This window comes from Pocillopora verrucosa, chromosome 5 (genome assembly GCF_036669915.1).
Source record: "Pocillopora verrucosa isolate sample1 chromosome 5, ASM3666991v2, whole genome shotgun sequence".
Taxonomy (NCBI): Eukaryota; Metazoa; Cnidaria; class Anthozoa; order Scleractinia; family Pocilloporidae; genus Pocillopora; species Pocillopora verrucosa.
The window spans coordinates 17,095,435-17,112,236 of record NC_089316.1 but is presented as its reverse complement, the minus strand read 5'-3'; the positions used below and the strand labels follow the sequence as shown (position 1 = coordinate 17,112,236).

Here is a 16,802-nt window from a genome sequence, read left to right as displayed (position 1 = left end):
CAAACTCAGAAACCTTTTTTTTAGGCGCACTTGAAGACACTTGCGTAATACACTGTGATATGAAAATGGGAGAAAGGTATGACGCAGAGACTTTTTACAAATATGGAAAGTATCGTAGTAAAGTCGTTTTTGTGGAAGGAAATGGCCTTTTATTAGTAGACTGCAGTGCGACGATGTTGAATTTTTGTGCAGAATGGGATTATTTTCTTTCGGAGAATTGCACGAATTTGAGTCACTCAAAATGATCCGGTTTTAGTACTACATCTCAGAACCACCCTTAATGGAAAACATCTTTACTCCGAATAAGAGAAAAATCCCGTTTGACGCCAATAGATATGTGTTGTTCCCCCTTTTCTTTTTGTAAAAATGAAACGGGATGTCTCCTTGTACTTTTAGTGAAATGAATGAATACTTGATCGGAGTTGGATGATTTTCAAGACCTCTGGAAAGACTTGACAGCTTTTTTGCGTGTTTCGTATGAATTTTTTGCTCAGCTGGAATCCCTCTCATGTTTATATTGGATATCAAAATAAGTAGATATTCCTATTTGCAATTGTTCTGGTGACCTCGTTAAAGCGCAATCTACCCACATTGCGCTGAAACAGATAATCCTAAGACTTCCCATATTGCGCGCGCACTTGCTATTGGAGATATGCTATCACTTTAAAAAATCGTAAATTCATTTGTTTTTGAAGAAGTCTCCATTCCAAAGGAGTGGCGTTCACGCGACGTTATACATTGCAGCCATGGTGCCTTCTGCGAGGCAACTATTGTTGGTGCTGGTAACTTTCTTTATACTCATCAGTGTCGAAGGAAATGGTAAGTTTTTTCAATGTTGTTGATTTTATTTTCATCTTTCACCGCCCAGTTTTACGCCTTGTAAAACTTCAGTAGTATTAAGGATCGGAAGTTGCGAAGCCAGTGTCGAAGCAGATAAAGCTGAATCGTTCCTTTTAAAATTAACTTTTATTTCTGAAGATTAGATCAATTTTTTTACGGTGTTTGCCGGCTAATCGACAGTCCCAACATTTCAGTTTTATCAAATTTACACGGCACTCAGTAGCTTCAAATACAAGTAATGCAGATACAAAAACTTACTCATTTGATATTTATGACATTTTGGATCAATACTCATCTTTCTCTAAATGGTTGCACAACTCCCAGTATCTTGAACAATAAATATATAACCGATAGTCGCAAAAATAATAAACCATCTCTCCTGGAATGAATAACTTTGTGAAATTAGGTTGAAGCAGACGAATAGTTCATTGCAAAAACAGATTATAAAATATTAAGGAATTTCGAATATATCTTGCAAACCATCGCCTCCTTCTTCGTTAGCTTTCCTCTTCATTTCTGTGAGCGAGGCACTCATTCCTCTCCGAGCGCACGTTTTGTTATCTCTCCAAAATGAAGTAACATTTCCGAAATAGTGAAGTAATGAAAAAACAGCTCCAAAAAGTTGGATTTTGATCTGCAGAAGTGACCTCTACCTTGTTATGCCCGCATTGGAACCCAAAAATTATGATTTTTATTGTTAGTTAATGACGTTGAAAGGAAACAGGAACTGTATTGTCTTACTTCATCGCTTTGGTTGATTGGTTCCTAAAACTCGCGCCACCGCATAAGCTGATAAATCGCAAGTTAAACGGCTAATTCCACTTGTCACAGCTCCTTCATGTCCCTTTGTCTCTCATGCTCCTTCGGCAATTTGCTTGTATAATTTGAGTTCTTACGTTCAGATTATTCATTGCGACTGTATGCCTTGAAGATGCATCCCAAATATCCTTACATTTATCATACACGGCATCATGGGGTTAACTAAGCTGAATTCTATAATTTATTTTAGTCATCGAGAGAGGAAAAATTCACTTCACTCAAGCAAATGACGATTATCTTTGCCAGCAAGCTTCATTTAGCAAAAGTTTTAAGAAGGGAACACCAGTCAGGGTATTCGCATCAGTGAACCGTGGAAATGGATCGTCCAATGTCTACGATTCTATATTTGTATGGGTAGAAGAAGTGAGCAATGTTCGTTTCAAAGCCTGTGTTGTTGAAGGGGGCCGAGGAGCAGGAGATAACTTCACCATCGACTGGTTTGCATTTCAAGGTCCACAGACAGGAGCTGAACATGGTGCAACGTTGTTCAGCAAATTCACTACAGGATCACAGTGCAACCGGTTGGCATTTAAGAATGTAAGATTGTTTGAGTTTTCAGAGACTGCGTGACCAAGTTGTTAAAAGTGCTGGGTTTCATATGACCCCTTTATTCAAATCTCGATGCCTGCAGCTAATTGAATTTGTTTGTTGGGAATCTAAATGGGCTTTGTGTAAAAGGCCGTCTGCTTTGCCATCTTTTGGTGTTGTTATTTTTTTTTTTAGATTTTTGATTATGCGCAGTTTTCCTAATCGAAGTGCCTCATGTATAAATGATTCAATAGAGTGACCCTTGATTTACCTTACCTTAGTCAATTTAGTTTTGCATCGATCTTTTGGCCTGGAAGATTCTCCAGAAACCATTTTTTCTTAGATAATGCTATTTTGCGACGAGTGACATTTAATTTTTTTTGTTGAATTCAGGTCTTCAAAACAACTCCTACAGTTCACGTCACTCCGCACCACACCAAGAAAGGCCGGAAATACGACGCAATGCTGGTTTGGATTGAAAAGGTTTCGCCGAGCGAATTTGAAGTTTGTTTGCAAGAGTCAAGGGTATTCGATGGACTTCATGAGGGACTCAAAGTGGTGAGCCGTTATTCTTTTTATGTGGTCGTTTTGCCTTTAATGCTTTTTGGAATTTGTTTCGTCGTAGAGCCTTTTTTATTTTTCCTATTTTTAATAATTGTCACACTTTGATTTTATATTCATATTTGAGGTTAGCCACAAATTCGTTAGATGCTCCAGTCCTTGTGTCTTCATTTTGTTTGTTTGCTCCGGTGTCTTGGTGATGTCGCTGTTATTTACTCTTTTTTCTTAGTTCACTTTATTTTTGATATTTTATTTCTCGAAATGAACTGCATTTTATAAATTTGTGCCGCTCTCGCTAAGAGCGGTCCTCTCGATTTCCCGTCGGAGAAAACTTTTTTTTATTTTTTGCCCATGAAAAGGGTTTAGGACACATGTTTCAAAAATAGCTTAGTTGTTCTCCAATTCTCTTTTTTTGCGTCGTACAAGCCAAAAATGATTTTTGGCAAGACCACTCCTGTGGACAACGATCAAAAGTGTAAATTTCAAAGATTTTGTCCAGCGCGCAGCGACTGCAACAATGTAGCTCACAGAATTCTATCTCGCTGCAAGTTACAAGATGTATTCAGTTAGTTCACAGACAAAATATGGAAACTTCATCTGAAATATTTTTCTTACCAGCGGGATCAGAGGAGACCCTTCTCTGCGACCTTAATTTGCATATCAAAAATTCACTACTTTGTACGAAAGAATTCTCATAACAAAGGCGTTAATCGGGCTGAAAAAACATATCAGTGCATAGTTTATACATCAATAAGGTCACGGATCGCCTCAAACCCGCGGGTATATCTCTAGCTTCCATTCACCAACTTCTTAAAAACAACGCAAATCGATGTGTTTGCTCAATTGCATTCGTGTCAAAGATTATTTGCATGATTCTGAAAATTGACCAAGATCTCCTTTTGATCGTTCAAACTTCGTTCGTTTATCTTCTGCGTTGAGGATTTTAAGTTTTCATAGCAGCTGAATGGAGAATAGATACCGAGTTGTCCTAAAACGTTGCGTAAACGTTATCGGTCGCAACGCTTGCGCGTTCGCGTGACTTTCAAAGTAAACAAAAGTGATCAAAAGGCGCCTTCCCGATAATTTACGTTGAAATATCAGGTCATGAACTACGCACAGTGTGGAGAAGATCAAAATTAAAGAACAAACTTTGGCACTCTGGTCATAACAGACATATCGCGTTGCTTAAAAGGACACAAAAACAAGTTAAAATAGGTCACAGAGTTTATATTTACAAAACAAAACGCATACACTCTAAAACAATTCCTGCAGTTTCTCCCGAGATTTAGCACACGCAACCCGATGAACTCGCCCTCCTTTCTAAAAATTTGTTTCCGTCATTAATGATGTCACGCTCTTATGGACCACAACGGTTTTGAACGACAAACTCGACATTTCCCTGCGACCATCAAAATCAATTGGACAAACCCGGCTTGATGGATTGCGTGAAGTGATTGTGCAAACTTTTCGTTTTGTCATACGACCTGTTTCGCGTTGGAACCAAAATTAGTTAATGTAACGAATTAGAATCGAAAGTGATTACAATGGACTGAAGAATTTTTCATTTTAACGAGAATTCTAGCTTTTAAAATGTTTACTTAATTCATGGTAAGCAAATATTGGAGTGGCTTTAGGTTTTTCAGCCCTGATTTGGAAAAAATAAAACAGTTATTAAAAATAAAAGAAAAGCTTTCTCCGACGGGAAGTCGAGAGGACCGCTCTTGGCGAGAGCGGCACTTAAGTGAGGATGTGTTTATAATTCTTATCTATGAAGCGTCAGGTTTTTCCCTCCTTTGAACAGATTTGTTTTGGCTTGTTATGCTTTTCCTTTTTTTTTCTCCGTTTGCCGACTTAAACTGTCTCGTCCTCAGATAAAAAATGCTCAGTTCAAATTACGTCCTCCATCCTTTGTATTCTCTTGTGTAGTCACCTACAAAGCTTGGAAATATTATTTCATCTTGACAAATTAGTGTAAATGTTAAAAGGTTCAGACTCTCACCTTACTTTTTTTTTACTCATTTCATTTTTGTCATGTTAAGAACTGGATGGCATACGAGAAATATCCTTCAACTTGGAAAGGTAAAGAATCAAAGAGCATCCTATTTTCCGCAAAGGAGTTGCCCTCAGCCCAAAACAAATATGCCCTCTGCAAGGTTTGTATTTATTATGTTTATGATTTATTGTGAGCTTACGGCTGGGTTTATTCATATTTAAAAATATGATAAGAAGCAAAGAGAAGGTTCTTCGCGGAGATCAGGTTCAGATAAAGGTTCTACATGTATGTCAGCGTAAAGAAGAAAAAAGTCAGTGTCATTCGTGAGGATTTAAACTGAACCGGTTCCAAGTTTTGTTTTGTTTTTCTCGAAATATTGGTTTGAATGACAATTAAACAAAGCCGAGGTTATTAGTTTTTTACTATCGGGCCTGAAACTCCAACTGAAATAAAATCAGCTTTGTTTCAATTGACTCGACAGCAAAATGTCACATCTACAAGTTTAGTAACGCTTGCGAGAATCTCATTTGATAGGTTATAATTATTTCATTCTTTGATCTTAATTCAACAGACGATCAAATATGACGAGCCATTCTTTAAACCACCTGTTGTGCTTGCAACTGTCTACAATGCTGCCAAAGGTAACAAGTCGAATGACGGATGTGACAATAAGGACAAAGAACCTCTACTTACCTGGATGGAGGTAGGGTTTGAATCACTTATTTATCTACTGATTATCACAGATGTAAATGAAATTCCGACAGAATGCAAGAGTTATGGTTAACAATTTCTACAATACAGCTTGTGAATAGATGGTTAGCTACACCGAATTGATGTTAACGAGGAATTTGCATCTTCATAATGGTGCACTTGCCTTTTTTGTTTCATTTTTAATTGTTTGGTCTGTTCGTTTGGTTGTTTCCATCGTTTTTTGCTTTCTTTTCCTTCCCCCTCTTTCCTTTCATCAAACTTCCTTTTTTTTCTTTTTTTTCAGTTGTCAAAATTATTTTCCTCTCTCTCGAACTTTCGACTGTAACTAATAATTGTTGACATTTTAAAACTCTTCTGTAGTTTTCAACGAATGCGCTTCATCATTTTGCGTTCATTTTATTTTCCTCTGTCTTAGGAGGTGACTAAGACTCACTTCCGAATTTGTATGAAAGACCACACAGCATATGGTCGCCAAAGAAGCGATGTGGAAATAGACTACTTCGTTATTGGAGGTAATAAAGAAAAACGGTGTCTTGATAAGCAACCAATTATTTTCCGAACGATATTCATTTATTCATTTTTTTAAAGATGCAAATAGTGAGATGCAAGGGCCTACACTGTAGTTCTCAGTTGTCAGTTTATGTCTAACAAAAAATTCATCTGAGTGCAGGATCTTAATATTATCATGTGCCTCGTTATCGGAGAGGACAAGCATTTCTGTTGCAACGAAATACCATTGATTTTCTATTATTTTCAATTTTTTTGTACCTGAAATAGTTTTGTCAATCATAAGTATTGTTAGTTTTGTTTTACCTTTTTAAAATTTCTTTCTATTTATCTGCTCTTGCAATTGTTCTTCCCTTTTTTCGATCGTGTAGTCAAACTCTGCATTCCACACACCCTTTTATCCACAATTCTTGACTGCCTCAGATTGTTACCCTGTAATTTTTCTTGCTTTCTATTTATATCCCTTTATGCTTGAAAATATATGAGTTAATTTGTCATTATTCTCTATTTTCAGATCTTGATCCATGTAGAGATATTAACTGTACATACGAAAGCTTCTGTTACGCTTATACTCCCTGGAAGTATGCTTGCATCTGCAAAGATGATTGCCCATCATACGAGGAACAGGTCTGTGCTTCAAATGGTCGAACTTTCAAGAACATGTGTTTCCTCAAGAAAAAAATTTGCGAAACACGTGGAAATTACACGAACTATCACCCTGGGAGCTGCAGAGGTAATGAGCATTACTAGGATTACCTGTTCGTCTGTTAGTTGAAGTCATCCGAAATATACCATGTTCTTCCCGACATATTTCTTTACATGCTTTTTGTGTTAATATCAGTTTTTTTCCCATGTGAAATTTCCACCACTTCACACTAAACAACTAATTTCTGTTTGAATTCGAAGTTTCTTTCATAACGACCTAAAAACCAAATAGAATTTGCTGTGTGCAATGCAATTTTGTGCTAAAATGGCACCAAGGGCAAGACTATAAGAACGTCATAGGGTTAATTTTTTGCTATCACAGTTTAAATTTACCCCATTCGTAGAGAGTAAATTCCATCTCCGTTTGCAAGGTTGCCTTGTTGTTGTTTTCGAGTTTGTTGTTGTTTTGTTTTGTACTTTCGTTGTATATTTTGTTTAATTGATGGCCTAATTTTTCTATCATGATGAACAAACAAAAAAGTCTGTTACTTAGAACTGCAAACAAACATGCTGCTGTTACATGCTTCACTTCTTAAACTTAGCAGATCCATCAAAATTCCATTTTAGGTTTCCCAATGCAGAAAGGAAGACATGAATTCCAAAATACACCTTCCTGGGCCGAAGATCAGTGTGATGTAATCAAGTTTAAACCGTTCATATTCTATCCTCATATGAAAATATACGTGCAACTCACTGTTAACCACTTCAACTATTCTGATGACACGTTGGTACACGAAGCTACCACGCCTTGGGTCGAGAGCATTAACACCACTCAGTTCACGGCCTGCGTTACGCGAGCCGGAAGGAATGACTACCCCGCAGACAGCTTCGCTTTAATAGACTGGGTGGCCTATCAGGGAGCGCCACCTGGAGGAATAGCAGGAGAGGAGATGTTCTTAACTTGGTGGACTGGAACTAGCTGCAGAACAGTCACTTTTCCAAATGTATGCGCTACTCTGTAATTTTTGTATGAGATTATATGGAGTCGCATAAGACTCTCCTTATGTCTTACTTATGGACAAAAATGTCCGGTTTCAAAACAGTCTTTCCTTGTGATAATTCACTATCTCATTTTTTTTTCAGTTCAATATTGACAAAAAAAAAAAGAATTCTACCTCAAGCTATTGGATTATCTGATAGGTACTCAGCACATCTTGGAAGCAACATTTTCAATAAAAACCAGTGGAGGACACATTTTTATAGATTTCAAGCGCGTGATGTCGACTAGTTTACTGCACTTCCTAAAGAATAAGCTTTTCATAGTCTCCACTCACTTCGTTAATCCAAGAAACCATATATTCCGATGACAGAAATTGGCCTCAAGGAGGTCGAGTGAACGAGTTTATATTGTGCATTATTGGTTTTCCCTCTAATTAAAAAACGTATTCTTTTCCATAAATTTAGGGGAAGTATTCTGAGCCACCGTCGATCTTTGCAACAGCTGTCCATTACAGATCAAGTCTCATGCACGATGCTACCTCAGTGTGGCTTGAGGATGTTTCTACAAATTCTTTTAAGATCTGCCTCAGGGAGCTTCAAAACTTTGCAGGAGTTCATGATGATATTTCAGTGGTAGGTTTTGTCAAGTCCCCGTGAATTTTGTAAAATTTACTGAAATTGAAACCCTCATCCAGCTACCGCCCATAAGTATGACTCTTACTAACATCACACGTAATGACAAGGAGAGATAATAATAACGAAAGGATATCATTTCCATGCAATCATGGCACTTTGCGATGGGAAGTAAAAAAAATTTAGACTAAAAAAAATTTTTTATCGGTGAATGAATTTGAATTTTGAATTTCTTGTTTATACTTGGCAATGCAAAACTTAGAGAGAACAATTTATGAAATAACGCAACCTGCCATTCCCCTGCAAGTCGGACACTAGTTTAAGACCAGCCTATTTAAAAACTTTAGTTTGACATGATTTAGCTGCTGAACACCATTCTCTTTTCTCGCAACTTATTAATTATATATTTGTCTTAGAATTGGTTGGCATTTGGCAAAACACCAAGGCCAGTGTTCAAAGAGAGCAGCGTTGTCAGCTTTCCCAACTCTGGTTTGCCATCAATAAAATACAACTACGCTTTCTGTAAGGTAGGTGTTGCATCTCTTCAAAAGAGTAACAATGTAGTTTGTTTTTGGATGAGTGTAGCACTGATAGAAAAAAATTGTATCAAGTTTCAACTATTGTAATCCCCAGTTGCAGTTTTTGTTCTTCTTCTTCTCACTTTTCTTTTTCTGTTTTTTCAAGTGATTTATTAACAAATTTACCCCTTTCTGATGAGCTAATTGGATACAAAATTCGAGCCAATCATGAGTTACTCAGTACTCTTGACTTTTCGCAGGATGTTGTTTGGACATTTTATAAGCTCCTCAGGGTTTTTTACCGGACTAGGAGCTGTTCAGTTTTTGCGACATTCAACGAAGCACTTTTATGATATGCACCTGTGATGTATAGACATGATCCACATGAGGGCCATGATATATGCAAAGAGCCACGATTTTCTAGACTAGACAAGACACACAAATTCGCCTTTGACTAATTGTTTTGATTTCATTAAATTTACATCAGTTAAAGCTATCTCAGTGATTACCTTGGTAATTAAAATATTCCATTGGTGAATAGTTGGTTAATCTCTTGATTAACTTATTGACCGATCATATTTACTTACACTAATCCATATAAAGGATGTGACCTACTCTCGATCGGCTTATACCTACCCACCAACGGTGCTGGTCACTCCCAAGCATTCTACTGGTGGAGGAAATGCTGCTGCGGAATGCAATGGAATCGTAAGCTGGATTGAGGTAACAACATTTCCTGGAAAACGGTTTGTTAAGCCGCGACTTTTTCCATCATCATTATCTTCCACAGTAGGAAAGCAGATATTAACGCGTCGGCATGGTTTACTTTCCTAGTCTTTGTCCCGATATAATCTGATATTCTTTTAGAAAACCAGACGATACTTTGCCTAAACGTTTGCTAAGGTTTTGAGGCGTTAATCTTGCATTTACTAGGAATATTTTTTATTTATAGTTCTTAATCTTGAATCACGAATCTTTAGAATAATTACATAGATTCGCTAACCAAACAGTTTGTTTCCTTTTTGCTTCTAAGTCTATCACAACGTCTGGATTTCGAATTTGTGTCAAAGAGCTCTACGTGCAACGGTTTGACCCTTTGAACGTCTCATATGCTGTGATGGGAGGTGAGATTTATTACCTGCTTTAAACTTCTCGTGAGTTGCTCTCCCCGTGCTGATTGAAGTTTCGGGTGTTCCGAGCAATAAAACTTTACAAAGTTAAAAAAGTAAATGAATAGACGAAAAAACTAGCCCATTGTGTTTATTTCACAGACAGCATTTGTGACGACGACTGGAATTATTTCAGAGGGTATTGCTATAGACAAGTGGCTGCATGTGATTCCTGGGGCAGCAGCCAAGGAAAATGCGCCACGCAGGGAGCTAACCTTCCAAGCATACACAGTCAGGAAGAAAACGTTTATGTCCAGAGTCTGCATGGCGGAGAGCACTCTTGGCTAGGGCTCACTGATATCAACTCAGAAGGGAAGTTCGTGTGGAGCGATGGGAGCACATTTAAATTTAAGAACTGGGCGAAGGGCCAACCAAACAACTATGGCAATGAAGACTGTGTTCATACTCTTGGCTTCCTCAAAAACCATCACTACGAATGGAATGACGTGAACTGCACTGATTGTCACAGATTTACCTGCAAGAAAGGTTAGTAAAATGAGTGTGCATATGGCAGATCTGGCGTTTCAAATGAAGATTGGATGGTATAGTGTATTGTAGTAGTTAACAAAAGAGCGGGAGACAATTAGGCTAGATGCTTTGTTTCGTTTTGAATAGCTGTAAAAACAATTTCGAGTACATAAAATTTTCCTTTGTTTCACGAGATGTGATCAGCAAAATAACCTACCAAATAACCACCTATATGCTTTTTAACAATCTTTTTTTCAGATTATGATGAATGTATCGACTATAATTATCACTGTCCAGCAGATTCTCATTGCATTAACAGTGATGGCTCATACACCTGCAAGTGTAATAAGGGTTTCCGTTTGGATGCCAACAAGGACTGTGAAGGTTTGTTAATTTTAACAATAAATAGATATAATAATTAATAAGTACTTATAAAATATGCTGTCTTAGAATTTCATATTTAAAAAGAGAGTACGTTTGTTTCATTCACCTTTCATACCGTTTGGATGCCAACAAGGACTGCGAAGGTTTGTTAATTTTAACAATAAATAGATACATTAGCTGATAATAAATTATAAAATATGCTGCCTTAGAATTTCATGTTTTAAAAAGGGTACGTTCATTTCATTTACCTTTCTTACCCCCTCGAAAGTTAACTTCAGTGTTTGACATAAAGGGATAGAATCGAAGTGGCTGATCTTTGGAATAAATCAGAAAACTCATATCTATATCTGTGTATCTCAGTGAAAAGCCCTTTTTTTTATTCTTTTAATACGAAACAGATATGGATGAATGCCGCTTGGGAACCTACACATGCCATGTCAAAGCTCGCTGCGAGAATATTCCTGGTACCTATAGATGTCGATGTGCTCCAGGCTTAGCAGGAACCGGTAAAACCTGTGGTGGTAAGTTTCTGCAAAGTAATTAAACGCCTCTACTACCTTTTGTTTTTATTTTTTGTTTGCTGTTGTTGTTGTTTTTTTCAAACTTAACTTTTTTGCTTTATTTTTTGTTTGCTGTTGTTGTTGTTTTTTTCAAACTTAACTAACTCTCAGCAGATTAGTTGCGTGTCGTCGGCATAAACAGTAAAACTTTTATAGTTACTCTCTACTGATAGAAAGATTGAACTATTCTCACACTGATAAACTTAATTTTTGTATTGAATATATTGAAATGTAAGCGGCGAAGCCTTATATCCTAAACTTGTTTTCATTTATTAACTCCACAGCACCGAACGCCACCGTAATATCTTCTTGTACCAATTTAACTGTATGGCAGTCAGATTCAACTGGCTATATCGAGTCCAATGATGCCCCTGTACCTGGTCATGTGGAAACCTACAAAAGTGACATGGACTGTACATGGAATATAACTTCAAATGGACATATTGAACTTGTTTTTATTCGCTTAAAAACTGAGGACAAGGTCGATATCGTCACTGTGTACGATGGTGTATCACGTTCTTCTCCTTTGATTGGTACTTTATTTGGAAACACTTTGCCCAAGCAATCTTTGACAAGCACGTCCAACAACCTTTATGTGAGGTTTACGTCAGATATCTCGAAAGAATTTGCAGGATTTCGGGCTCGTTATCGAGGTAAGGAAAAGTTATGATTTCTTTTACTCTTTTTTTACTCTCAATTATACTATTTCCTTCGCAGTAACTAAGCATTTTCATGGGATTGACTTAGAAGGAGACCCTTCAGAAAGACCTCAGCGCCTCATTATGTAGACTATGTTGTTGTTTCCACGCAACAATTTCTTGTTTAATCAGAAAGTCAATCGCAAATTTTCTTTGACTCACAAACCAAGCTTCATCAGGGAATATTTTGTTGCCAGAAAGACAAGATTGTTATAATAGCAAAAAATTTATGGATACTATTTAGAGGAATTTCATTTCGGATCTCGGTAATGAATCAAAGTTTTGTGTACTCAGGAACTTCTTTTTTTGTGCAATCGAACTGATAGCGTTATCACCTCATTCTATTATACTCTTTTACATCCAAATTTAATACCCGGACTTTATCGACTGGCGCAATGCCATTAAATTTGTCAAAAAAAGATAAATTACGCGTAAAATGGCCATAGGGAAAGTTCTCACATTATTGCAAATGATGTCCCCTTGAGGAAAAGGTGTAAAAAATTAAATAATACAATAATTGTAATGATAATAAAAAGACAGCCAGAAAAGGAGACAGTTAATATTTTAAGTTTATTTAGTCTGTATTCACCTCAAAAAAAAAATTGAATTTTTTTTGCCAGCAATTACTGATGGCAGCGTACGTATAAATAGCACCAGCCCATCAACTGGAAGAGTAGAGGTTTTCTACGATGGCAAATGGGGGACCATCTGCGATGATGCTTGGGACCTGAACGATGCTCACGTGATATGTAGACAGCTTGGCTTCAAACAAGCCTTGCAAGCTTACAGAAGCGCTTATCATGGCCAAGGAAGCGGACCAATTTGGCTTGACGATTTGGCTTGCTCAGGGAGTGAGAAAAATCTCCACGACTGCAGGCATCGAGGATGGGGAAAGCATGACTGCACGCATGGACGAGACGCCAGCGTGAAGTGTACATATGGCTCTTCCATCATTCGGCTAGCGGGTGGATCCCACAATTATGGCCGCGTTGAAGTTTTAGTTGGAGGCCAATGGGGCACTATCTGTGATCACACCTGGGACATCAATGATGCAAAGGTCGTCTGCCGTCAGCTTGGTTTCAAAGGTGCGACCTCTGCACCTCGAGGCGCAGCATACGGACAAGGCTCCGGTCCCATCCAAAGAAGCCATGTCTATTGCGAGGGGAACGAAGAATCTTTGCTGGACTGCCCACACTGTCCATCTCATCATTGCTGGCACTCTGAAGATGCAAGTGTTGTTTGTCATAATTGAACGTTTACTGATATTAAGACACCTTCTAACACTGAGGTCATGGATGTCCTTTTACCTGTAATAGTGGTTCAGGTCGGACTAATAGTAGTATTAGTTATAATAGCTGTAGTGGTAAAACTATATGTGATTCGTCGTTTCCGTTCGGGTAGAAAGAATTTCATAGTTAATAACAAACATTACTGAAAACAGAGCAGCTCTCCTCGATAATGAGAGCACAACTGTGTGGGAAGCTTGCAATCAGCATATGGATAATAGCTAAAAACGAGAACAAAACGAGCCTTGACACGTGCCACTCGTGACGTTTCTGGGGATTCAGTTCACTTTGAAATGAATAAAAATTGGAAACCAATTAAAAAAAAATCGCTAGTCGATCACTCTTAGCTGCCCACAAACTCTTATTTTGTTTGTAGAAAAATCTATATCTTATGGAAGTCAACTGTCCATGATTTTGCAACTCTACCTACTGAAACACGAAATTTGTCTGACACTGCGAAAGTTTTATTTTAAAGGAAGATAAGCTAGAACTAGAATATCGTAATTAAAACTCTATCACGAAGAGAGACCTAGGATTCGACCATTTGTAGAGGGCTCAAGATAATACCTGGATTTCATTTTTACATCACAAAAATCAATTCCCAATATCGATCAAGTTTTCTCTTTACTTTAAAAGTTGAGTTGATGTCGTTAATGGCTATATTAAAAAGGTTGAAAATTTTTAGATGGTACACAACAATTGATAAATTTTATAGATATGTTGAAAGTTAACCATCAACTGGCAAGTCTTTGTATCATATTTCAATCTAACAATTTTCCAAACTTGTAAACACCATTACAAAATAATTAGTCATGGAAATGGAAAATTTGTGGCATATAAGTCATTCTTGAAATGCCATGTCCAGAATAAGCTAACAGGACTGAGGAGGGTGTATGTGGGAATAGGCTCTCTTGTCTGTATCGTTAATCTGCTAATTGCTCCTGTTACCAATGTTTTGATGAGGTTGAGCTGTCAGGGCAAAGGAACTGAGTATGTAAGTAGGAAGTGACTTTTTTTAAGCCTGGAAACTACCATCGTGAAAAAGTCATACTTGTGCCTGGTAACATATTCTTACTCTGATAAACTAGTTTTAATGGGTAACTGACGCCAAATTTTCCCCTTTTTTATATATGTCCTAATACATTCCTCTTAGGTTGAAGAATCCTGAATGAGCAAATAAACGATATATTGTGCAAAACCAAATTTCCTACAATTTTTTTTGACGCTTAATCGACGCCCATTTTGAAAACGTTCCGATTCAGGTAACGTGATGTGATACGTCACACGTGTGTAAGGCAGTAAAAAGCGTCATATCAAGGCCATAAAGTAATAACTTCGCCCTCGCTGTTCAGCTACAGCCGAAATTTACGAGCGGAAAAAAAATGAGATTTGTTCCATTCTGATATAGGCCACCTCTAGAGACTATAAAAAAAAATACGAATTCGAAGTGAGAAATAAAATAGGTTGAACTATCGAAACGCGACACATCGCATGTCGGTATTTAGAGCCTCAGATAATTTGAAACAGAAACATGCTGTAGACGGATGTTGGAAGAAACGTCTTGTTATGAGCACCACACTCAACCGTTGTTTCTCATTTGCGACCGGAAACATGATGAAATCAATCCTGTCCGAAAGGTTACTCGTTTCAAAAATGTACCACTGTCAGCTGAGTGAACAATAAATTACTCACGCTCGTTTATCGTAAATAGAACAAACCGACAACCTGAGAGAGGAAACCATTAAAGAACATGTCTTGGGACTACCTAGCTTCCACCGTTTAAAACGCAGTGCTTTGGTAAAAAGAAGGAACCAAGTCAGCGACAAACTCGTGCTATGGAAATAACAAGCACGTAATGTTTCTCAAATTACGACCCTTAAAAAAAACATATATATATATGTAAATATTATGAGAGGAAAAAAGGGGACGTAACTACATTTCCCGACAAGCCTGTTTCGTGAATCGCTTCACTCTTTTTCTTTAAACCCCTGAAGAGTGAAGCGATTCACGAAACAGGCTTGTCGGGAAATGTAGTTACGTCCCCTTTTTTCCTCTCATAATATTTATCCTGCTCTGCTTCAACGTATTGAGCACTGTTCCACGCGAAAATCGACTTGCAGACTTCCTATATATATATGTATGTATATAAATAAATAAATCTTGATCATAGTCTATCCTTGCGGTATAATGCGTGGTATATCTAAAAGTTGGACAAATCAATAACACATAACTTTTTTGTGACTCAAAATTTAACGCTTACGCGATCATATAAATTTATATATATATATATATATATATATATATATAGTTATTTATATATGCGTTCACGCTCAAGTTAACCAAAACTGTACCACTCTTAGCCGCGTTGACATTGTCAATATGGACGGAAAACACTAGGATGTAAAACAAAGAAAACGAAAACCAGGGAAGCGCTGTGTAGAGATGTTTTGCATCCAAAAAAAAAAAAGAAAAAAAAGGCGAAGGAGTCAGCCTTCACCAGTTTCCTCAAACCCTAGATGCTAAATAATACATCTGGCTTCTGCCCGCAATTGTTCCACTGTAACATCCTCCAAATTTTTATTTTGACCACATCTACTTCCCTGCAAAAGATGTTTACTTTCTCCCTCCACATTTTTTGGAAGTTTTCACACTGACACCTTCTAATAAAAAAATCGGTAAAGTAGCAGTTTTTTTCACGACGTTGAATAGAAGAAATAGAGAGCACAACTTGTATGATTCGTTTCACCAAAAGGAACAGTTATCAGTTCTGTAATTGTCACAAATGTGAGAGATAACCAAAATTTTAGGCTATAAACAAGGTGCAAAGACCACAAGTAAACAATAAGTAAATATTGAGATGTTAAATGCTACTTGTATGAATGCTATTTTTTGCCGCATCGTGTTTTAAAGTAAAAGCCGAGAAATCTTAAAACCGTTCGTCGCATTCAATACAGGAAGACTTAAAACCGATTCAATCGCGTGGAAACGAGTATAATCTGTCCAATTCTACTCCACAAGCGTGTATGTTTATATTTTCAGTCAGTGAGACCTTAACTTCAGAAGGTGCGCGAGTGAAGCATAAAAACACTTCGCTCCCATGGTATTCAAAAGTCTGCACATTTTGTTTTCTTTCCTTGATCTCTCCTACATTTAATAAGCGACTGATTTTAAGATACCTTATTTAAAAGCGTAAATGTACTCACTATTCTCGCTTTCTTGATTGAGGCGGCCACGGCGCACGGGCTCGTGATCCTTTGCTGGCTCTTCCACCTTATTTTAGGTTCGTTCTGGCGGTTCAAATCGCGAGGGCCTGATTTAACCAACAGGTTCATAAACCCTTTCATTATGTTCACCTTCCATCGAGGCCTCAAAATCCGAATAATCAGACAGAAATAGAACTGCTTTCACTCGAAGTACTACCCGCCATATTTACTTTGCATAATGTACACACGTGTGACGTAAAGGTCACATGATCAAAATCGA

At 37.5% G+C, this 16,802-nt stretch overlaps 1 protein-coding gene across 1 annotated transcript; it reads left to right on the top strand.

Moving 5' to 3' along the window:
* Window positions 1-663: 663 nt before the first annotated feature.
* LOC131787615 (uncharacterized) lies at window positions 664-14,353 on the top strand. Its single transcript, XM_059104693.2, has 17 exons — window positions 664-819; window positions 1,850-2,196; window positions 2,581-2,745; window positions 4,788-4,901; window positions 5,313-5,444; window positions 5,868-5,964; window positions 6,474-6,692; window positions 7,232-7,608; window positions 8,069-8,236; window positions 8,653-8,763; window positions 9,358-9,477; window positions 9,788-9,878; window positions 10,026-10,409; window positions 10,650-10,775; window positions 11,174-11,296; window positions 11,620-11,988; window positions 12,654-14,353. Exons 1-17 carry the CDS (start codon window positions 747-749, stop codon window positions 13,283-13,285), a joined length of 3,648 nt encoding a protein of 1,215 aa, XP_058960676.2. The 5' UTR covers window positions 664-746; the 3' UTR covers window positions 13,286-14,353.
* The last annotated feature ends 2,449 nt before the right edge of the window (window positions 14,354-16,802 follow it).